The sequence below is a fragment of the Amblyomma mixtum genome, chromosome 3 (genome assembly GCF_055824585.1).
Source record: "Amblyomma mixtum isolate Tamu chromosome 3, ASM5582458v1, whole genome shotgun sequence".
Classification (NCBI taxonomy): Eukaryota; Metazoa; Arthropoda; class Arachnida; order Ixodida; family Ixodidae; genus Amblyomma; species Amblyomma mixtum.
The window spans coordinates 205,143,722-205,168,583 of record NC_143014.1 but is presented as its reverse complement, the minus strand read 5'-3'; the positions used below and the strand labels follow the sequence as shown (position 1 = coordinate 205,168,583).

The following is a 24,862-nucleotide window of genomic DNA, read 5'->3' as shown; positions in this document are numbered from 1 at the left end:
CTTGCTAACTCACTCGGGGGACGAATTACAAAACGTGATCAATGACTTAGACAGGCAAAGCAGAACAAGGGGTCTAAAAATTAATATTCAAGCAACTAAACTAATGCCGAACTGTCTCGGAAAGGAACAGCAGTTCACGATTAGTAGCAAGAAGCTGGAAGTGGTAAGCGAATATGTCTACAGGACCACAGATTCGAATCACGAGAGTGAAGTAGCTAGAAGAATAATAATCGGATGGAGCGTATTTGGCAGCTATTCTCAGATTATGAATAGCAGTTCACCAATATTCCTCAAGAGAAAAGTATACAACGGATGTACAGCCTTTGTCGAAAGTTTGGAGCCCAGGGGGTTTGTTTCTGAGCCACACTGTGTGGTTCGTAATGCATCTCCAGCGCTCCAAATTTCCTGAAGGTAAGATGATTTCTGGTCCTGCCTCCTCCAATGGGTACGGCTGCCACGAATGCTTCAGGAGTCCCACTACAAGGCTTAGAAGCAAACCCCCTGGGCTCTAAACTTTTGACAAAGACTGTACCTTACTGGTGCTCATCTATGGGGTAGAAATGTGGAGGTTAACGAAAATGGATCAACTTAAACAGGACAACGCAGCGAGCTAGGGAAACGAATTGGTAAGGACCGCCATCGACTGGAACGATCTTCCTGCAGACGCCACCCTTCACTCTAACGCCAGCCACTTCAAAACCGCGATCGAACGACTTTTCAGTCTCGCCCACACCAAATGTATAAACCCGCCCGCATGGGGTCTTTGAGGTATTGGAAATAAATAAATGAATAAATAAATAAACAAACGATTGGTGTACGTTTAAGAGCACAGTGCGTCAGGGAACAAACGCGGGCAAATGACATCCTAGTCGAAATCAAGAAGAGGAAATGGGCTTGGGAAGGGACTGTAATGTGAAGGAAAGATAACCTACGGTCTTTAAGGGTAACGAACTGGATTCCAACAGATTGCAAGCCTATCAGGGGGCGGCAGAAAGTTGGGTAAAGTGGCCGCGGCTGGCACAGGTCACAATTAATTGGCAAGGTATGGGAGAGTTCATTGTCTTGCAGTGAGGGTAGTCTCCAGCTCCGGATGGTGTCCGCAGAGAGGACACAAAATAAGGGGGGACAGAGCTTTTAAAGCATCTGTCAAACCTACCGGTGACGAGATACTGCGGCCGTTTATTTATTTATTTATTTTTACGCGCTCCAAGCTGCCGCGCAAGAGCTGCGTGCAAACATTTTTCGCTTCAAACTTGGCGAGAGCTGTGTTTTGGGAACTCCCCCGACACAAATCCCTACACAGGGTGAGAGCTCGGGCTATGAGCGTACTATTCGGCGCATGCGCGTTTCGCCCGTCCAGTCTTTCGTATTCCGTTCGTGCCTGGAGTTGTTATCTGACGGAGTACTCCAGTCGGCGATTCGATCGGAGCACCGCCTTGACTTCGCGAATGAGCACAACATCCGTCGCGGTCCAATCAGAACTCAGGGTCTGAATCCAAATCGCCCACTGAAACACGTTCTCCGGCTTCGCGGAGCAAGAAAACTTGCTCCGGATCGCCGGCTGGAATAAGCCATAACTCGAGTAATTCGTGCTGTGCCCCTACACCCGTCGGCCTCTCTTTAAGCCGCTTAGAACTCGAGACGCGCCCCGATCGCGACGCAAGTAAAACAATGCGTCGATTGAAAAAGACCGCGAAGAGGCACCTCACGGCCCCCCGTGTGCGCTGCACACGCGTCGTCCAATAAAATGGGGCCTCATCAAAGCGCTGCGAAGGTACATTCATTCTATGCGAGACTGAAGCAGAGCTCCATAGTACACTGACAGATAAACAGTCATGCGCACGAGTCACATATGCGTGTTTCTCCGGCACGCATGTTTGTTTTCTGCAACTTCCCGACCAAACAAACCAGGTCCAATTTACCATAGTGGCGACAATCAAACGAGCCAAAAAATCAGTACGCATCGTATAGCATGGGGTTACGAAATCAACGCCTACTGTACATGGGCAAGAAGGTATATCCATGGGGCGGGGGGCATTTCCAAGAGCCAGTTCTTTAGTGCGAATTCGTTTACTGCGAATTGAGCACCTGCGAAACCCAAACAAGATCAAAAGAATACATTGTCACGTGGCGGTGACGAAAGGCAAGCAGCACTACGAAGGCCTAAAGTAAACTTCATTGGGCGAATCTGCTCCCTTCCAAGTGAGAAAAACGTTCGGCAGCGGGACACTGGCGCGCAAGCTTTGCTGGCTGTCGTCGGAACCAGGATGGCCGTGGGGAGTCGGCCGCGCTTCGTTTGTAAAGATAACTCGAACACCCCGAAGACCGCGTTGCATCGCTGCGAACACTGCGCAATCAGCCGCGCGAGCTCGCGGTTATTTGCAACCAGTCAGCTTGTACTTGCACTCAAGAAAGGGCATACAGCACCGATTATCCTCCCACTGTGTTCTCAATTGAGTGCAGCAAAGGAAACCAACCGAAGATGCGTTTCGCTTCGCCGCTTTCAATGTCGGTCCCAGCAAAGGCTGCCACAAAGGAGGCACGTCGCGAGACCAGATTTGTCCCCAACTTCCGCTCCGTTCACGCTGGTGGGCGATACTGCTTCTCTTATCAATGCTATTTCTTTTTATACTGACTGCGCTACCCGCTGACGCGCACCATCGACGGCATTGATAACTGTCACTAATCGATTAAAGAGGGGGGTGGGCGGATAAGCCACAATGCACGAGTATTCGCCGCGCGAGCAGAAGTGAAAAGGGGTAAAGCAGGGGGCAACACTGTGACATCATGCTTGCAGTGGGCGGTGGAAGGCAAACAAGGCAAGGCAGACATCCGGTGTCAAAGGACCCGCACGACAGTTGCATCGCACGGCACAATGTGCCGTGCACGTAGGAGGTGAATCATGCCTGCTCGCGTGCGCCTATCTGGCGGCCTACGGTCAACAAGAGCCTGCAAACAAAGGCCTCGACTGACGAAGACATTGCAGTCACACGTCTGCCGACAGGAGCAGCGGGAACAGGGGACACAAACATATCTTGCTACCGGCTCTCGAGAACTTACTCAATTATAAAAATATATAGGTGCCTTGTTTTCTTTTAAACGAAATAAAAGCGCAGAAGGACACACTCACGAAAAGGCCGAGAAAGATAGGGACACGCGCTAACTCTCATCTGTCTTTATTTGCAGGCAGGCCAGCAAATATACACGGCAAAGTATGAAAACCAAGAGATGAGCAGTACTGCATAACATACAAATACAAGCCGTGAAATAGAAAAAAAAATCACGAAAACCGTTCAAGAAACTTGATTTCTGCCTATAAGAGCTTGACAGACGTATCGCTAACACATATCCTTTTTCCTAATGTGCCTTGCAGGCCGAGAGATGATAGGCATCTACATTTTTTTTAAAAATTACCAAGTGACCATCAAAGCTGCTGCGAATTTCGACGCTAGCAGGTCGCTTTAACTACTACTCTCCATAATTCCCCTCATGTTCGAGACGGTAGATCGAACAGCTGCCACTGAAATTCGCAGCATCTCAGAGCTTATGGCTGACCGAACAGGCAAGGCCGAACGGCTCGGCGTCTCAAACGCCGGAGTGGCACCACTACATGGTTCGCCAGTCTCTTGCGTCTGCCGGCTCTTCCAGGAATCGCGTCGGGTGACCATTTATTATTATTACTATATTTGCCACGGCAGAGAGCGACTAAGTTGCCGTCACACTCACGAGCTACGTGCCATATAGCGCGCTGACGTCACCACGTGGACGGCTTCGCTATATCCGAACGACGACTATTAGCGGTTTTTGTTGCGAAAGCAACACTACGCGAGTCGCCGAGCCATTGCGCGGAGCTGACCAAAGGCCATACTGTGCATGCGCGAGGAGCAGTCACGTCACACGGCGCATAGCTGGCGCGCCGCCGCCGCGCTAGCCAGTTGCGCATGAGCAGTAGCGGCGCATAGCTAGCGTGCCGGGGCCGCCGCAGCTACCGCGCGCTCTCCGTCGCCTCTCTCTCTCTCCTCGTTGCTTTCGCAATCCTCCAGGTTTAACCAGAGCTAAACCACTGCCATTTTTTTATTTATTTTGAGGAGAGGAAATGGCGCAGTTACTGTTTCATTGCTATGAGTGGACACCTCAACCGCACCACCCGACGACGACCAGGTTGCGCCTGACGTCTCCTCAACAGCTATAGCGGTGCGAAAAAAAAATCCTTTAATCGCGCGTGTCAAATGCACCTCTGATCAATTAATTGTCTGCAATAGCCAAAAGTGGTTTCACCGCTATTCCCCAAAATGGGTTACACTGACGTTCCTCGCACCTTCGGAGGAGCCAGTCCGGCCTTCTGCATGGGTGCAGTTTTTCGGTACGCGGGCTGTGCCGTACATTGAGAGAATTTGTGGAAGGTGCGCTTGTGCGCTTAATGTGCACACGTCACCTGTGTTCGGATCTGTCCACGATAAGACATGGAGCGTTGCAGCCCTCGACGTTGGCGTTTGGCATTGCTTTTCTCGCTCTCTCTCTCTCTCTCTCTCTCTCGCTCGCTCGCTCGCTCTCTCTCTTTGCGAACTGCTCGCATGTTCTGTGAAAACAAGGTAACGTGGTCACAGCGCGAAAACGACACCACGAAAGGGAGAACAGGACACACTCAGCGCTATCAACTCACGAGTTTATTCAAGCAAATGGTAAATATATATACAGAAAACAAAGCATGTCACCGCGAGGAAAACAAGAGACCACGTGATGTGACTGAGAAGGGTAGATTTACAATCCATGGCATAGGTATTCGATTTATTTCGTGCGTGTGTCCTGTTCTCCCTTCCGTGATGTCGGTGTCGCGCTGTGACCACGTTACCTTGAACAACCGCCCCGCCGCGGTGGCTCAGTGGTTACGGCGCTCGGCTGCTGAGCCGAAAGACGCGGGTTCGATCCCGGCCGCGGTGGCCGAATTTCGATGAAGGCGAAATTCTAGACGCCCGTGTGCTGTTGATGTCAGTGCACGTTAAAAGAACCCCAGGTGGTCGAAATTTCCGGAGCCCTCCACTACGGCGTCCCTCATAGCCTGAGTTGCTTCGGGACGTTAAACCCCAATAAACCAAAACCTTGAACAACCAACTCGCCCGTACTTCGACTCTCAAAAAAAGCTTTCAAGTTTGCATGCTGAATTTGTTTTCCTATTTGTTTCTCTCGGCAGTATTTTATGCTTCAGCCACCGCAACGTGCCGAAAGCCGCCTTTTGCTCCTAAACACTGCGATGTACTGACGCGGGAAAAAAAAATACAATTTACCGCAGTGTATAGAGAAGCGTCCTTGCGGCTCGCGACAGCAGGTGTTTTGACACCTTCCTGCACTTGATGCTTGTAAAGGCATGTGCGGATGTCAGAAAACCTGCCTACTGGAGTGCTGGGAACATGTGCAATACGTGATTACGGAACAGCTGTTTTAACGATTACGACACTCGTTAATAGCAATCGTATAAAAGCGCCGCCCGCTCAACGCCGCCAAGATCCAGCTGTGAAAACTGCCGAAGCAGAAGCGCAGCGCCGACAAGATCCAGCTGTGAGAGGCGCGCTTTACTACTTCAATTGGCACAAAAAAAATATCAATAACGAAAGTTTATTCAGTCGCAAAAGTCATCCCCACAACAGCCGCGCTGTAATAACGCATTATCGAATATCGTAATTATGCTTCCGAGTTTTTATGTAACGATCTAATACACCCTCGGCTCCCGTTTGATGCGTCATAGTGTGTCAGTACAGTATAGAGCGATTTGGAGGTTAACGCGTTCGTTTCGGCTTAGACTGACCAACAAATTTTTCCTGGAGTGCCGGTCACTTATAGTCTGGAACAAACATGAACGGTGAGAGAGGAATCCTTCGGCTAGCTAAGCTCATGTATTCTTTGCAGCCTTCTTGAGAAAATAAAGTGTGTCATACAGAGGCTTGATCCGGATAGGTTAATGATTTATGAGGGTTTAACGTCCCAAAGCGACTCAGGCTATTAGGGACGCCGTAGTGAAGGGCTCCGGAAATTTCGACCACCTGGGGTTCTTTAACGTGCACTGACATCGCACAGTACACGGGCCTCTGGAATTTCTCCTCCAAAGAAATTCCACCGCTGCGGCCGGGATCGAACCCGAGTCTTTCAGATCAGCAGCCGAGCGCCGTAACCACCGAGTCCCCGCGGCGGCCCCGGTGGGTTAACCCTGAAGTGACCACCTTCAAATCACGCTTACTTCACGCGCACCGCGCGCAAAGCGCTGAAGCTAAAGAGCCTCTAGTCAGCTGCTGCGCACAAGCAGCGGAGTTAATTCACGCTTGCGAGTCGCGACCATAACGGTCGAAAAGCGACAGCCGCAGTCCAATCGTGCACTGCTCGATTTTCCAGCCTTGCAACTGCGACTCGCAAACCACTGAACCAATCAGCGGGTGAGCCGAGCTTTCGGCAACGACGCCGCCTGTGGGCGCACTGGGCGACGAACTGAGCTGCTCCCTGGCTGCCCAATCGTCGATATATACCTAGCCGGTTTCACATCAATGCCGCAGATAGGGCGCGTAATTCGGACCTGGCCAGCGCTGTAATAAAGGTACTGCCGTCGTCACCGCTTTACTGCGCGAACCCCGTCTCATAATAAAATAAGTATATGCTCGATTTCCGCGACGCCTTCAGCAAAGGAGCTAGCAGAGGCCAGGCGAGCCGCACCAGGCAGCAACAGCGAGGCGGCTATGGGAAGAAATTTGCTTACACCGCAGTTATCACTTCCACCAGCAACTCGGTATGCAATCCTCAAAAATGATTTCCTTTTGACATTCCTCCGTCCCAGGGCTTGTTGTGAACGCGAACGAACAATACTAGCGCACTTTTGTCACGCCAGTGGCCGACATCTATACGCTGGCAGGCCGGCCCCGAGAAGTGCGCCCCTGTGTCATCATGACGCTTGTATACATGTCCTCCACACACCTGTCTAGAGCGCTCGAACGGAGCGCTCTGTTCTGCATTTATAACAATCGCCGCTGACTGGCGGGCCCGATGCAGCGTTCACTCGTAAATGACGCAAGTGCACTCCCCGGTGCACCGTCCGATAAACAGGTGTGTGGATGACTGTAAGGCCGCGATGCACATCAAAACCGCCACGACATCCTCCCCTTCCCGCCACGACATCCTCCCCTTCGCTCAGGCCATCGCAGTACACTGCGAACAGCGAGGGACCAGATCACTTTACAGAGGACCGAGCGCGAGCGCAGGAGACGCCGCCAAAGCAGACGAAACTCTCGAAAGCGCGAGAGTTTCCCGAGAGTTCTCGTTTCGAACGAGAATCGAACGAGAATGAGACCCGCAGGTCGCCCTTGCAAGTGTGAACAACGTTGTTGTCGAGCTGCTGCCTGGTCGCATGCCCTTTGCGACTCGCAACTGTGAACAGACCAATCGCGGTACAGCTGTCTGCGCGCAATATACACTATAAATCCCGTTACATACTCCTTCGCGGTGTGGGGTCTGCCTCACGCGAAGGTAAAAAGAGTCCTTCTTCCAGAGTGGTTCACGTTAACAGAGAGCTGTATGTGAGAGGGATTCTAACTGCACTCGGACGTGCAGACAGGAAGCACCGCGTTCGCCATCACGCGAAGGTTAGAGGGTCAGAACGAGAGAGCAGAGGGTGAAGACGACGCGGGCAGAATTCCTACCAACTGAATGCCCAACAACCGCCACCGCGACACCACCTCCTGGCAAGAGTTTCAGCACTGTCGTACGGTTAAACACGGTACTATACGGTAACTGTGACCGCACGGCAAATGTGGCTAGGCAAGTCTGGCAACAGTAGCGACGGCAACGCGTTACCGTATTTGCCGTACGGCTGCCCGGTTGTGCTGCAAAACTCGCTTATGACCGCTTCCTGCTCCTGCAAAAGCCTCCGGCTCAAGACGCTTCCGGACAACACCTGGAAGGCGAGGGCGGGCAGAAGGCTCTGATATGGCCTGATGATGATGATGGCCTTGATTAAGTGTTGCCTATAGTACACCCTACCTGCGCCGGCTGACTAGTACCCGAAACAAAAACTATACACTGCCATGATCCATGGGTGTCGACGCGTTATTAGACATTTTTGGCATGCCGAAGACGTTACCGGATGCCTCCCGCGCATGCGCAGTGGCATGCGCAGTGTCAAGGGTGGCGCGTTCAGTATGTTAAAGCCTCCGGTATATTAAAAACATATAATATTCGTCCTCATCAGACAGTTCTTCTAGCCGACCGGTTCTAAGGTCCGCTCCGCGGCGGAGAGGAGCGCGCGTTGATCGAAGTGCGCATACGTTACCCGCTATCGGGCCAGCGGAGCGGAACCTCCGTTCCGCTGACGCGCCGGGTATCGAACGGAAACCTCTCGGGATTTCCGGTTAGTTCAAGACGGCTGCCTCCGGCTCGATGGTCGCACCTGAGAGCGCTCTCAAGTTTCAGTGTCTCAGCGGCTCATTTCCGCGACTACAGTCGTCGAAAGCGCTTCAAAATCAACAAGGTTCCCTGCTTGCAATGCGACGTAGTTGCCGTGAATCCTCTCGAGTGTACGTGTTGACATGTGGACGCGGCTGCCAGAAAAAAATCTTGACTACAGTCAAGCACGATTTGACGTTGCGCGCTGTGAAGAACCGTGTAATCCTTCTGGCCGGCTACTTTCGGCAGGAAGCAAAGCAAATTAGAGAAATTAAGTCGTTTCCTTCACGTCTGTCTCAATTCGTTTTTGCTAATGAGTGGATATTCGCGTGCACTCGTATGCAAAGGGGTTCAGCTCGATTCGACACACTGTAAACATTTCCAACTACAGAGGTTGTCGATTTATCACCAGTTTTGTCGAGACAAAGGGGACGGACACTGCGGGAGCCTGAATTCTTGTGCGCAGCGTAGGAAAAAAACTGAAACAGCGGCTGAAAGTGGCCATTCGCACGGACAACACAGCGTGTCATTGGTCTGGATGGATCAGACAACTGCAAATCGCGTTTTCCTCAATTCTGCTGCACGATCAGGTTTCCTACTAAACATATTCACTCAAATCAATAAAGTACCAGGAAAGCAACAATAAAGAGATAAACTGGAAAGACTCAAATGTTGATCCTGTTTAGTTAAAGCGGTTCTGTTTGTCACCGACAGATGGGATCCCGGTACTCCGGTAACGGTAACTCGGCACACGGTATGCTAAATGTGTCTAATATCGTGGTATAGCGTAATGGCCGACGGCTTGCGCCTTCGTTCGAGTAGAAATTCACACTTTCTGTACTTCCACTCGCTTCACTGGTCTCAAATCCCCGTGTTTCCGATAAACAGTGACCTACCCATGAATCGAGGCTGCTAGTTTTTCCAGCAATGTCACATAGTATATCGCGTGAAAAATCCCCCGAAGCCGAGCGTAGCGCGGCGGCTGGTCAAGCGAGTGACCCCACGATTTGCAGTCCAGCGAAGACTCGCAAACAGACTTAGTCCAATGACATACAACTTAAGCAGTATCATATCTACTCACTACACTCACACGGTTTAGTTATACCAATGTGCACTCGTTTGAGAAATTAGTGTCGTTGCGCCAATGCTCACTTGCCCAACGGGTGGCTTACTTTCCAAGGTGCAGCCCGTCGTAAACAGGTGAGAACCTGCGGCGCTAATTAGGCGGCACCGCCCTTATTAGGCGCACCGAGCTAAGCGGAATGAGGATCAGCGGTTAGAAGAAGAACGTGATTCGAATGATGCAGCTAAACGGAAGAAGTTGGGGTCGTAATTACGTGGTAGCCTGGTACCACCTAGTATGTCGTAGCTCCAACCGACAACTGACGTCATGCTAGCGCACATATACGCATTCGGCCTAATTGCCCAAATCGACGGACTTTTTTTTACTTTCTGCGCTGCTATTCATTTTACAAAGGCAGAAGAAAACGCCTATCCAACATTTTTTTTTTCTTCGCGCCACGTATAGTTAAGGTTACATTAATCATACACTGCCAGTGTCAACGCAGCAGCAGCGTATTCGCCGCCGTCCGCGAAACAGCGGCGCCCGCATCGTTGCTCCCGGTACTACTGTACAGGGAGGGTTACGGTATGCTAAAATCTTTTCGGGTGCGTTTCTACGGTAAGCGGCGGCACATGTGCAGTGGGGCCCCCCGGTACTCCGGTAACGGTAACATGGTACACAAAGTGTGCTAAATGTGTCTAACCACGTGTACTACTTTTACATACAAGCCCCACTATCTATCTACCCATCCATCCACTCGGCAACCTAAGCTCGTGCCGGCATTCCGCGAGGCTTCGACTACCGCAGGTCGGCCCTTTCTGCCTGGAAACCCGCCACATAACGACCTCCACCGCTGAAGCCAAAAATCCGTCCAAGCAGTCTGTCTTATCACACCCTGCCGCGCAATATCCCCTCCCCCTCCCACACACACACAGACGGCGACCGGCGAAACCGTGGAAGAGAATTCGCCGTCGCTCAAACTACAAATCTGCCGAGCCCTTGTTTTGTCGCGCCCGTTTAAGGACTGCCGCCGCGCCCTCCGAGCGAGACGACAGGCGGATGCGCAAGACGTAGCAGCTGGCACCGGCAGGCGCGCGGTCCACAAGCGTTGCGTAAGAGAGCACCGGTTAGCCTTGAAGGCCTTCGCCGCGGCATTCTGTCAAAGGGGGGAAACGGTTCGCGGCGGGAATCAAGCCACCAGCGGACCGGCGCAGGAAATTGCGCTCTGCATCGCCAGGCCAACCACCGGGTTGCTCTGGCCGGATTTGCATCGCAGTGTATTGTTACAAAACAAGAGACGTTACGCATTTATTTTCCGGTGTGCCACCGAGATCGGTTTTCGAAGCATTGATGAAAAAAAAAGCCGACATTCAGCATAACACCGCCACAAACCCGTTCTCCAGTTTGCGTGGCGGCACCCGTGGATACCACGAAGCACTGGCGCCCATGAAACGCTCGCCATTCATTTGCAAAGCAGATGCACTGAACGAACTATGCGTTTCAGGGATTCGTGCAAGTTCGAAAGAGCCTCCATTACATGCACTATCGAAGAGATATGAAAAAATTAAACATGATTGCGACAATACAGATCAGAACCCTCCATCTCTCTCTCTGCGTGCGCGTGTGTTAAGGGCTACATAAATGATAGTGTGGTCCCTTGCGTAAGCAGGGCGGTCAGCACGCGTCGAAAGCAAATATATCAACCAGGCCATCGCATGTGCCACCGTTTGACCCTCCCCCACTTTCGAGCGAAAGCTCTACTTCACGACCAAGGCTGCAAAAAGCGTTTCACCACTGAAGCCTGACCTAGATAAACAAATAAAAAAAATAATGCCGCTACCGAACCCGTAGTGACGCGAACCGATCAGTTTCGCTGGCCACTGCACGAGAGCGCCGCAGCCGATCACGCCTCATGTTAAACTGCGACACACTCTCGCGCTGTGCACTGCACATTCAAATCAAATGAAACCTCGATCAGAGCTTAACCTAAGTGTAATACCGTCGCCAGACGAGCCGACGACCTAGTAGAGCAAAACCATGAGCCAACCATGGCTAAACACATGCTTTCGCTAAAGCACCTCAATAAGCTGCATTGAGGGGCTTTAGCTTTCGCAGGTTTACTCAATTTAGTACGTTAAAACCGTACCAATTTCTTTCCATTGCGCCGTTCGCGTTTCATTCGTTTGTCTAAGATGATGAATTATGTGATTACCCCTATTCAGTAGATGAGTAGCTCGATCGCATATGGTTATGCCTACGCGTTCTTTCCTTTCGCCTTAACGCAGTATAGGTGCAGACTACGTATACCACTACACGGCTCGCCCTGCTCGGTTTGTGCACGTATTTAAACTGGCGTTGCCTCGCTGTCTTTCCACAAGCAGGCTTTCGATCTTCTTCAGCGCCTTCGGATGCACCAGTTGTTTTCTCGCTTCGTCCGAGCTTACCAATAATTCGTGCAACTTCACGATTTTGAAACTCCCCTAAACTATCACTCCTGTTAAAAGAGAAACACGAACGCGTCAGCCAAATCAGCGTCCCGTTGTTCGAACAAAACTGCTTGCTGGGTGTGAGGACTCTGTGTGAAGATTGCAGGTCTTATTTTCAACAAACACCAAAGTACAACCAATAAACGAGGCGGCTTTTAACGGAAAGGAAACCAATTACAATATGAGCGAGAAGAAAGGAAAGGAACAAGAGAACAACGCAACAATACACGGGAAAAACACACGGGGGAACAGAACAAAGTGCTTATGATAAATGCAGGAAAAAGAGTCAAAGAGGAAAGTTCACACTACTTGTCTTATTCGAGCAACGAGCGGGGAGGACTGGCTGGGTGTCGGGCAGTCAAGGAGTCTCTTGGCGTTCCAACGTCGATGAAACGCTACCGCAGCGTCAGCGTTCGTGGGCACCCGGCACGGTTCCCAGGTCTGGTATCCCGGAAAAGTCACGTGGGCGCCCGAAGCGGCCTATGTAGAGCAGCTGACGGATGGACGGAGAAGAGTGGCGCCTGGGCCTGGTGGTTGAGGCTCTCGACGATGGATGTCCAGGTCTGGTGGCCCGGACGTCTGCGGCTAAGGCCCAAGCCCGGAACTCGGGGAGCCAGCAGAACTCGTCCACGTCCGTCGCCCACCGCGCTCTTCTCTTCTCTGCCACGTAATCCTCTTCGACCTGCCCCGCGTTCCCCTCCGCACGCGCTCCTCGTGCTTTGTCTTCTCCTCACGAACGCCGCTGGGTGGCGCTATCTCCTTACAGAAGGCCCCCTCTTCGGAAGTTTTTTCCAAGGGAAAGAACTCGACTTCAGGAGAGCGACACCAGACGCGTTCGACGATCGCAACACAGAACACCGCACCACAGCGCGCACACTACACACCACACACAATACGACGGTCATCAATGTTCGAAGCGTTCACAGACCTTCGCACACACAGCACAGAGAGCACATGGAAAGTCAACGTAAAGCGTCCATAGAGGGCGAAGAAACACGGAAAGCATAAAAAGTAGATAGCCGACACTCAAAAACAAACATGAACAAACAAAAACAATTCCAACAAGAACAGGTGTGGGCTACATTCTTCCGTATTCCATTGTTCACATCGAACCACTTCACCGTCGCGAGAACTTTTCCGGCTAGTACTTCCGTTTTCCTTTGTGAAACCGTTTTCTCCAAACCGCCCTCGGTTTCCACCATGATTTTACATGTTCCCGTCCTATGATGTTATTCACTCTGTTCTCCCTTGCCTTCGACACAGTCTGCTGACACATGTCACACGATCTGACATAACTCTTAATGTCAGCCTGTACACCGGGCCAGTAAAACTCACTGAGCACCCTAGCTATTGTTTGCCGTATTCCATGATGGCCGGATAATGTACTCTTATGTGCCAACTTAAGAACTTGCGTGCGTAAGCCCTTCGGTACCACCGCTTGCTCAACGACTCGGCCGGGACACTCTTGGTATGTCCGGAAGAGAACACCTTCATCTGTATCAAAAGAGTGGGTGGTCTGTCCCTTGCCACGAAATATTTGCCCCAACTTCCTGCGACACACCTCTAAAGTCGGGTCTTCTTCCTGTTTCAAGCGAAACTCCGGCCGTGACAAGTGGAGCGTGTTAAGAGTGGGGCTTTTACTACTCTCTGAAACCTTTGCTGTCACCGTAAGGGAAGGAACATCGACCGCACCCGTCATGGCAAGGGAAACTGCCTGATCAGTTAGAACTGGCGGGTCAACCGAGAATGGAGGTTTAGCCCCGGGGACATTGCCTATTATAATGTCGTACAAGGGTGTAGACAAGCAGCGCGCGATGGCCTTACCCGAGAAGTATGGAGAAGAAATCACCACCTCCGCTTCCGGAACTTCTACACGGGTCCCATTGGCCAAGAATAGTGTAGCCTTTTTCCCTGTTAGTGCCGCTGGCGGTACAAGGGACTCACGCACAACAATGCCGGTGCTGCCCGTATCCCGTAAAACCGAACCAGGCTGGCCGAACACCTCGCCGTGCCCCACTGGCATAGCAACTTCCACCGGGTTGGAAGGACAGACCATCTCCCCCAACTGGCCCTCTACGCGCGTTACCACTGCAGTGCTATCGGACTGTGAATATCGAGGTGTCAAGCAACAGGCGGACTCCTCACGGTCTCCTGGCCTCTTAGCCTTGCACGACTGGGCATCATGTCCTACCTCGCGGCACCAGGTGCAATACGATTGCTTCGGCTTCGTCCGACAATCCGCCGCCTTGTGCCCAGTCTTCTCGCAAAGAAAACACCGCAAGCGAGATTGTGAACCTGAAACCTCGTCCTTGGCTTTATTCATCGTATGCTCCCCCTGTTCTTTGAAGAACAACAAGTTATTTTGCCGCTGTGCTTCAAGAAAATGATCGGCAGCCTCCGCCAGCTTAGCAACTGTCTTGCCCTCCCGCTCACGTAAGAAAAGGGCTAAACGAGAATGACAGTTGTTCAGAAATTGCTCGCTCACGACCATCTCGCGAACCACCTCAAAAGTGCGGCCTTCACCCCGCATCTCGACCCAACGGTCAAAGAAGCTAAACAACCTGGCAGCATATTGCGAGGCCGTTTCTCCATCCTGGGGCTTGCTCTGGCGAAACTTCTCTCGGTACCCTTCCGCGGTAAACCTAAACCTCTGAAGCAAGGCAAGCTTCGCTTTGTCATAATCCACGGAATCCTCAGGCGAGAGCCGACCGAAGACCCTAAGTGCTTCGCCGCCAAGGCACAAGCTCAACGCCGTTGCCCACATTTCTTTTGGCCAACCCTGCCCCGTGGCCACATGCTCAAACCTCTTTAAGTAGGCATCGAGGTCATCCCGCGCTTCATTGAACTGTGGTATGAGGCTGTGCGGGTTAATGGAGCTGGTCGATGAGACGCTACGCTCTCCACGGTCACTCGGAGGATTTGCGCCACCCTCCATGAGCCTTATTTGTAGCTGCAAGTTCCGCGCCTCTAACTCCAAGCGTTCCTTCGCAGCCTCTCGCTCAGCCTCTACATTCCGTGCCTCTAATTCCAATTTCTGCTTCGTAGCTTCTCGCTCTAACTCCAATTTCTGCTTCGCAGCTTCACGCTCAGCGGCTCTCTCTTCCCGTGCCTTACGAAGCTCGTCCTCCACCCACGCTCGTAACTCCGCGCCGCACAAGCCCATGCGCTCGCCTAAAGTAACCAAATCTGAAGCGCTCATATTGTTCCTAAATTAACACAACAGGCAAATAAATAAAAACCGACCTCGTCCTGTCCTGTCGTAGTGGACGCCAAATTTGGGAGGACTCTGTGTGAAGATTGCAGGTCTTATTTTCAACAAACACCAAAGTACAACCAATAAACGAGGCGGCTTTTAACGGAAAGGAAACCAATTACAATATGAGCGAGAAGAAAGGAAAGGAACAAGAGAACAACGCAACAATACACGGGAAAAACACACGGGGGAACAGAACAAAGTGCTTATGATAAATGCAGGAAAAAGAGTCAAAGAGGAAAGTTCACACTACTTGTCTTATTCGAGCAACGAGCGGGGAGGACTGGCTGGGTGTCGGGCAGTCAAGGAGTCTCTTGGCGTTCCAACGTCGATGAAACGCTACCGCAGCGTCAGCGTTCGTGGGCACCCGGCACGGTTCCCAGGTCTGGTATCCCGGAAAAGTCACGTGGGCGCCCGAAGCGGCCTATGTAGAGCAGCTGACGGATGGACGGAGAAGAGTGGCGCCTGGGCCTGGTGGTTGAGGCTCTCGACGATGGATGTCCAGGTCTGGTGGCCCGGACGTCTGCGGCTAAGGCCCAAGCCCGGAACTCGGGGAGCCAGCAGAACTCGTCCACGTCCGTCGCCCACCGCGCTCTTCTCTTCTCTGCCACGTAATCCTCTTCGACCTGCCCCGCGTTCCCCTCCGCACGCGCTCCTCGTGCTTTGTCTTCTCCTCACGAACGCCGCTGGGTGGCGCTATCTCCTTACACTGGGCGTGTAAGCGCGGTCGCAGCCGAGTCCATGGCGCACTCGCAACTGCACGCGGTGCGCACAGCGGCCGGATAGCCGGCTGCTTCAAACGGCCGCGCGTGCGCCTTTTTTTTTTTTTTTTTTGACGCCCGGAAACGACGTCCTCAAAACAGCAAAATCCTGCAGGTGATGGCGCTAGATCGCGCCCGGGTTTGCGCCTGTGCGACCAACTCCTGAAATGTAGCAATACCGCGATTGGGCAGGGCAGATGTGCAGATATGCCCTTAAAAAAATAGAAAGCGAACTTGCTTGAACTGCACGGCAATGATTCGTGTACCAGTTTCATTATTATTACGTCAGGATCGATGCAAGAGGACGTCGCGCAAAGACCTTATCGGAGCTGCCAAGGCCGTCGCAATAATCGGAAGCTCGGTTCCGTCGGCTCGCATATCCCGGAACCCGAAGGGCTCCTGTATACGAAGGGTATACAGGTCATTCAAACACAGAGAGACAGCAAAAAAAGACAACTGAGTCAGAAAGTCGCAAGATACACGAGATCAGCGCGGTACAAAAGAAAGAAAGAAATTGCAAGCGACACTTATGGTCTATCCTCTTGTGGCATGCATGCGCCCGTTTTCGCCCACCGATCATTACTCAAGGGGGAGAAACCCGGCACCCTGACGCGATCCTTTCTGCCTCGGCGCACCGAGATCTGCGCTGCGATCGCGTTACCCGCGACCGCAACGCAGTAGCGAGGCGGCACTTGCGACCCATTCCGCGGCTCTGGTTACACAACACCTTCTTCCCCACCACCCCTCCGATTGCCGAGAGCGAGTCCGCGCCCGGCTCCGGGCTGCTCTTCATTTTCGCACCGAAGCCATTCGGCCGCGCAATCGTATTTGGAGGCTCTCGGCTTACACCGGGCACACAGAGAGCGAAGAACGCACCTTTTCGAAGAGCAAGAAAAAAAAAAACAAGCACAACATGCAGCGAGGCGCAGTTACTAACGTCATTTATTCACGGTATACCTAGATCATCTCGAGGGTATTATCAGAGGAGGAGCAGGAAAGGAGGTGGGCGGGTGCTTTCAATTCTACACAAAAAAGAAACTCGTTTCGCACGCGACACCATTTTTTTCCACTTTCAGATCACGCTTCGGTAGCAACTTTGGATAAAACAGGATTTTCCCCGTACTTCGCGGAATTCTTATTTTATTATCACCTAAGGATAAAAAAAAGGAGAAAATTCTACTCAAATTTACCATTTCCTATCGAAGCTTGCCTTTTCCCATTCTTCCAGATAGTCCCAGCGCAAGGTCTGGGACGTTTGCCACCGAGTGGCCCATGCAACCCTTTACCAGTTCACTATAACTTCCACTGTCAGTCCGGCGCGGAGCATCGCAGTCGGTCAAGTGTCGTGAGCCCCCCACGATGGCTCAGTGGTTACGGTGTCCGGCTGCTCTAAATGAGCACGAACGAGTTCGAAGGATCGAATTCTGGTTGCGGCGCCTGCACTTCGATTGGGGTGAAAATTCAAAAAAGACGTCCGAGTGGTGAGCGACGTGAGTGCAGTTCGCATTATTAATCAGCAGCCCTCAACAATAACACTTCTTTCTCTCTCTCCCTTCTTTCACTCCCTCTCTTCATGACTTCCCTCACGGTGAGGTTCGGGCGTCCAACCTGAGTGAGATGGTTATTAATACAGACTCGCAGCACACCGCGTACCGCTACCGCGCGCCGCCACTGCGCATGCGCGCAAACTACCCTGAGGACGCTAGATGGTGCCAGGTCAGCTGCGCGCACGCATGCCGCGTCGGGACCAATCAGCGCGTGCGCACTGGCGGCGCGCGGTATGCTAGAAAGAAGTATGCTAACACCGCTACCCGCCTCTCATTCCTCAACACCGCTCGGGAATGGTAAATTGTTGCTGGCCGATGTTGCGCATCACTCCGATCCACTTAAATCCAGGGCTACCATTGGACACACCATCATCAGAATTCGTCCATCGTGTAAATACCTCACACCCGGTGTATTTGAGGGGCTTGTAAGCGAGAATTAAATATAACATCCTCGATTTTGATCCCCGCAAAGCCTCACATCGAGAGAGAAGGAAAGCGGCACGCTGGTCCTTCTCGTACAGCTTTCCTCCTCACCCAACGACGAAAATGCGTACAAACAACGAGAAGCACGTCGAATCCTATCCAGACCACCTGCTCAAAGCATGTCGAGCGGCCGATCGTTTGATATAACACCAGCTGGGATGCGCCGACCAAACCACCACCGCGTGCGTGGTGCTTGCTCGACGCTTTTCCCGAGGGCTCGCCTCTCCTGCAGCAGGCGCTGCACAGAAGCTACGACACGTGCTCGACATTTCGCAATTCACTCGCTTTGCTCACCTGTACCGGAAGTACGAACCACGGCACGCGACTCCATGCGATCGCCACAACACGATTCTGCCCATGGCGTAGAGCGGTTCGCAAAAGCCTATTACTATGGCTTCCGGCCAACCGGCACAAAACTGCATGCTCACACTGTACGAACGATAGAAGCCGAGTCTAGGCAACACCGTTCTGTGCACGACTAGGTAAAAACACCGTGGGCTCTCGTACGTGGTGGGTACTCACTCAAAGTGGCCCTGAAAAATGCGCTTCACACACACACACACAAAAAAAAATGACCGATGATTTATCGTGGTTAAGCCAAATGCGAATTAGGTAAGCTAGCACTTCAGTTTTCACTTTGGTTTCGGTTCAAGGCTTGGTTTTTAAGGTCACGAAGGCTTCATACAAAGATCGGCGAAATCAGAGCGGGGGCTTAAGTGCTAACGAACTAAAATGTAGGGCAGGCTTAACCCCCGCCTTAGAAGCGACAGCGATAATGGGTTCATGCCCATATAAGCCGAACTGGTCATTCCCTACATTCGTAGATCCCTAAGAGTCCCCATACCACTCCTGGCACAGTGTGCAGCGGTTAAGCGATGCGCCACTGACCTGCGATGGCAGATGCGGCCACCGGTGAGGTTTGTAAGACTCAGGTTACTCTTCCCGAGCAACCTGTCGCGGCCACTCATTATTTGAACTGTCACCTGCCACGGTGGGCAGTTTGCTCACAATCGGGTGGGCAGGTTGTGATGACGTCACAAAGTCACGTGACCTATGTGACCCACCTGCCACCCAGGCTGCTTCAAGGTCAAGCAGGCAGGTCTTCGCTGGAGGGGCGGAGGACACACGTTCAACGAAAGGCTCAGAGGTCAAAATAAAGCCAGAAATAAGAATTAACAAAATACGTACAAGAAGTTTTTATTTTTATCCTCTACGCGCGTTCTGGGTCATTTCCATCTAGGCGGGGTCGAAAGCTGTTCAGCGCCCGTATAGTGATAACGAAACGGGGGACAGCGACTCATTCTTTTATTATTATTTTTTTGTTTAAGAAAAACACTTATTCCGCTCGACGAGACCGCGGTGACTATACTGCGTGGTAATGGAGCGCCACTTGAGCGCACAGAATTGACACCGATGCACCGTCTTCCGAAAGACACCCAATGACTTCCGGACGGCGCAGAACACACGGCGGCCATTTCCCTGAACGCGTGTCGCAACCAGTAATAGCCTGTCATTACACCATCCCAAAAACGGGAGAAGGGGTGGGCAACGCCTTCCGAGCCAGAACTTCGTCACGCATAGTACGCGGCACCAAACGAGAACTTTTTCTACGACGAAGACGCTGAGAAAGTGAACTTGCGAAACAGGCGGCAAACTTATCCCATGGTTCTCTCCAATATAGCAGCTTAACCGCCGTGGGCTTCTCTCAACTCTTTTCACAACAGCACCGCTTTCATCCGTGGGTGTACCGCCAAAGGGTCTTCCGAGCAGCACTTGTCGCGGAAGCCTTAAAAAGTTCGCTTAAATTCGGCGAATCAGCGGGAACGGTGCGTGCAACCAGCGTCCGGGTCATCGTTATTCCAGGGACCGCAATTCATTTAAGCCTACATCCCTCGAACTGTGAGCAACCATCCCTCGACAGCGCTTCCTGTTATCCGCGGTGAAGCCTGATTGAAGCCCCGCTCCGTGCAATCTTCTGCCGCGCCGCTGCTAATAAGCACGGCGCGCGGTCTGTGCGGGCTTCTTTCGCAAAGATGAGCCTTCGCGATGCAGTGCTTCTCTCCGAGTTTGAATTTCGCGTTAGGCACGTGCCGTTTTTCTTTTTCACGGGGAGCCCTTCACTGAAGCGATGGGTTTTCTGCAGAGCGGCTACTCGGCCTTCGCTTCGACACGAGCGTAGTTGAAGAGCCTCCTTGGAACTTTTACGTACGGTGTTGGATATGCGCCATCAAGGGCAATAAATTTCTTAGTACCCGCAGATTAATATTTTGCAAGTGTTGCCAAACCAGCTTGGCTCATTGTGTTACTTAATGTCAGTGGTGCACGTTCGAGAAACCCCGGTGGCTGAAGTTAATACGGATCCCACCACAAGGCGCCCCTTTCCCTTGTAGTTTTTTCACTCTCTGGATCCTGCGTCCCTACGCCTACGGCCCTCTTCAGGTGTCCGCCGTGAGTGAGACAGTTACTGCGCCTCTCCTTTCCTCATAACCAATTAAATTTATGAACTTTCTTCAGGCTGACACCCGCCTCGATGGCCTTTGTTGCGTTCGGCTGCTGAGCACGAGGCCACTGGTTCGATCCTGGCCGCGGGAGCTGCATTTCGATGGAGGCGAAACGCAAAATACGCCCGTGTGTGCTGTTCGATGTCACCACACTCTAAAGAGCCCGAGGTGGCAACTCCACACTGTTGCTTTGGACCGCAAATAGCCAATAACCGTTATCAAGGTTCAAACTCGCACACAGGAGAGTTCGAACGGAGATAACTGTTCAGTACCGCATCCACGCCCGTTTTATCAAACAGAGATACCTACGGTGCACGTTCGTGGTGAATCGATGCCGAAGAATTCAGTGCGATGATGCAACGCAGTTTATCTGGAAAGTTCGGTTTGAGAATGCGCGGCCGAGAGGAGAAATTGGCACTCTGGATTCTTGACTGCCGAGCGTGCGTATCGCTACTGCCGCCGCCTAGTTTCTCGAATTATTTTTATTTTTATGTTGGCAAAAGCTCCCGACGAACCGCTTGCTTTCGATCGCTTAGCGTGCTGTCAACACCCCGTGACTAGTACTGCAAGGATTTCCCACACCAAGAAGTTAAGATGACAGTTGCGAAATATACACTGACCTCCGGATCGCCCAGAGCTTTAGCGAGTTTTAGAATACGGGGACCATAACGGTTAGGCGGATAGGGGAACAGCGGGGCGCCAGTGCTCATGCGCAGAACAATAACCTGAGGGGTGTTATTGTTCTGCGTCTCCACACTGGCGCCCCGCTAATTCTCTATCCTCCTAAACGCTTAAACTACAGGGTCCCCTTATTCTAAAGTTCTATTCCGCGCGCGCGCGCTTCGTTGTTCCCCCATCACCTTAACCAATATATTCTAATACTCTCTAATGACTGCCTTTCTGCGGTGGGGTACCTCAGTGCAGATCGGAAACGTCTGTGCACTACTTTACATTTTTCAACGAAAAGCGCGACAGGGCAAAGATCGCTGACCGCAAGTATATGGTATTTGCTGCAGCTGTGCTGGAGTAATATGTCTACTGTCTGCCTCGAATACCTCGAATCTCTTCCAAACACAAAACACCACACTACCGCCAGGACAGGACTGTTCCAGTCGATGCGCGAGGCTTGATTACCACAGACGCACACCGGACCAAACCCCGACGACGCTCAGGCTCCCAGTAAGATTATAGCATTACAAGAACAGCGAACAGAAAAAAGGATCGCTAGCAGGTTGTCGCCGACTGGGTGTAGCATCCAACTTATTATTCCGCTGAAAGCATAGAGTTTCTTACTATTACCTAGAGGGAAAGCTGGCAAGCCGTCTATGGGAGTTTGCATGGAGACCCCACGTGACCACCTCAGCCACCATGGGCGCTCAAAGCATCATGGGGCGGTGAGCTACTTGTTGCGGAACTGTAACTTTTGGCCAAAAAATAATAAAAAAATAAAGCTGTTTGATAGCTACAAACGTCCTAACATTCAATATCTTGTCTAAAGGTTGCAACAAACGAGCAGAAAAGCATTGAAGTGCAAAGTTTGCCTAAAATAAGACATGACTAGCTTTCCTATTGGCCAAGTGATGAACACTAAAAAAACTAATATTTCGTAATTAACAGGCGCACTTTTAAAAGTAAATATGTTTTCAAAAAAAATGTTGTTGTTTAGATACTTTAAGAGGTTTTTTAATGGCATTTCGAAAGAGTAAAACCTTTTATTGGCGTCGTGTGTCGTCGCGTCTTCACTACTATGGCTTTTGCACACTGCGTTCGCGCGAAAGTCGTCTGCGCACACACGAACTACGTTTTCGAAATGAAACGCCTTAGTACTGCCACTCTGTGTTCCCGAAAAACTACGACTGTGCCGCAACAAGTAGCTCACCGCCCCATGATGCTTTGAGCGTCCATGTTGGCTGAAGTGCAGCGCCGCCAGCTTTCCCTCTAGGTAGTTGTTAGAAACTCTATGGCTGAAAGCATCCTCTGGGGCGATAACCTTTGCGCGTTGAAAGTGACAGGCGAAGCGAAAAGTGCGCGCCGCAGTCGCCGTCCCGCGATGATAAACGATTTTTCATCCGCGCTGCGTCTTATCAGCACCGCTGAAAAGCTGCCGACGGAATTCTTCGGCGTGAAGTACAGAAATGAATGAATGTACAGATAAAAAAATGTATAAGTATTAATGAAAAGAAAACGACTGCCTGCAATGCAGCTTCCGCGGTCCGATCGAGATACGTGCATCGGAGAGAAGTTGCGGCTAACATCGGCGACTTTGGACGGCACGTAACAAATTTTAACGATCCGTCCGGAGACCGGGGTACAATAAGCTACCGTGGTACAATAACGTTTTTACATGCAATGTGCAGAGCCGTCTCCCAATTTCTTCTTCGTGCACTGGAAAGGTTGTGCAAATGTCGAATGAGGAAACAAGGATTTCACGATGAGTGAGGTAAAAATAAAAACGCATATCGGAACCAATCAAAATTGTATCTGGTGCATTTACCGAATGTACACAATTTCAGTACGTTCTTTTCAAACGATTTTCGGATCGTTTAAGAAGTTCAAACTGAAGTGGAATCCACGCAAAACTGGATATACTGTGAGCGCCCAATGTGACACGGAGACAGTAAAACTTCGACGAAGCTACACTTTACGTTATGAATTCTAGCACATGTACACGACTAAGAACACAGCAGGGAAGAACGCTAAAAGCACTACAATTAAGTATGCGTGAATATTCTTGTCCGACTAGAAACTGTTTCTTGCACGACGTCTTTTGCAATCCGACAACACCCAACTCAATCAATTCGTGCCGAACGCGGCAGTGACCCCGTTTTCATTGGTTTTGAAGTCGTTAATCGTAGAGCTAATCGAATCGGCATCGTTTCCGCACCATGCGGAAATAAAGCGTTTTCATAAAAGGAGCCGAACACGAACGAGTTCTATTTTGTCTATGCTCATCAAACATAACGTGGAAAGGGGCTCGGCTCGTTCGACACTCGCCAAAAACTTTGCATACAAACGCTTGACAAGTTTCTCCGAGCGAGAATGCAGACGAAACGAATGTGGGTGACGCTATGGACTGGAAACAAATGAAACCACGCGCTGAACCACCGCCGACTTGGCGTCGAAACACGGCGTCGAAACCAACCCCGGACATTGCGTGAAAATATTTTAATTAGTTATAAAACGGGTGATCAGAGTACGGGTGTTTCATATCAAGACTATGCCGTAAGTCGAAGAGCTAGCACCCACCCAGTGAAGTATATAAGGAAAGTTCCGGCGGTGATTCATATCGGCCCACCCCGGGCCCTGCACCGACGCCGGCAAGCGGCACATTGACAGCTACGACGCACTCCGCATGCTCTATCTCTCTGCCCGTGTGGGCGCGGACAACTACATGCTGCGTCGGATAGACGCCACGGGCAAAACTCGACGCTGCTTACTCTGCTGCTGCCTAGTCAGCCTGCTTAGTTATTATTTACAATGCCGACATGCAAGTCCGCATAGCAGACAGCTTTGCAACAAGGTCACATTCAATGAGTGTTTCAAAGGAATTAGAAGTGAAACGAGGAGATTAACTTTAAAAAACGATGTGCGGAAGCATGCAGCAAGGTAAACAGCCTCGGGGACCTGATGTTGCAGCAAAACGAACACGGCTGGGCAGCGGAGCCGGAAGGATGACTCCGGTCTCTCTCCGGATCTCGACGGAGAAACGTCCGTCCGTGCATGTCTACTCGCGTCGTGCTCACCTCGGGTGTAGAGGCTCGCCAGCTCCCGAGCGCCAGCATGGTGTGGGCCCCACCTTGGCTTCAGCTGACCGTCGACTGTGTTGCTCGGCTGATATGTGTCCGAGTTGCTGTTCGGGTCGTCTTCGGGCATGGAGTTTTCGTAGATTTGTTTTTCCGTTTTGACGGGAGGTAACAGGTTGCACGCCATTGCCATCGGCTTTCAAGTGGCACCTTTAGACAGTCTAAATAAAAGCCCTCAGAAATTAAAGGAAAAGAAAGAAACGGAAGAGTCGAACTCGTAGACCGTCCGGCCTGCCCGAACACTTCGCTATCACAACCTCATTTGCGAGTGGAGAGGTTCGCCGATGGACAAATAAAAAAAAAGACCGCGCCTCTCACAGGCAAGGTAAATAGGTGGAGGTGAGCGCCATCTAGTCTCCGCTTTAGAATGAATGTTTGGCTTCTACAAATCCTCCCCCTTCTTTTATTTAACCTAGAAAAACTTGAGAATCATTTATTGGAAACTTTTTCATAAAATTGCCCTTTTTTTAATTGCTTGCATGAATTTGTCCAAGACGAGATGAAGCGTAATATGTGCAGTCTATCGTGCCCGTATTATGGTGGC

The 24,862-nt window shown here is 51.3% G+C and overlaps 1 protein-coding gene across 2 annotated transcripts in view; it reads right to left on the bottom strand.

Moving 5' to 3' along the window:
* The window catches only part of Kua (Plasmanylethanolamine desaturase Kua), a 227,193-nt gene extending 202,573 nt beyond the window's left edge, over nucleotides 1-24,620 (bottom strand). For both annotated transcript variants that reach the window (XM_089582526.1, XM_089582527.1), the window contains exon 1: nucleotides 24,259-24,620. In XM_089582526.1, the coding sequence (XP_089438652.1) occupies nucleotides 24,259-24,451 (193 nt within the window). In that variant the 5' untranslated portion in view covers nucleotides 24,452-24,620. The remainder of the gene's footprint in view (nucleotides 1-24,258) is intronic.
* Nucleotides 24,621-24,862: the final 242 nt, after the last annotated feature.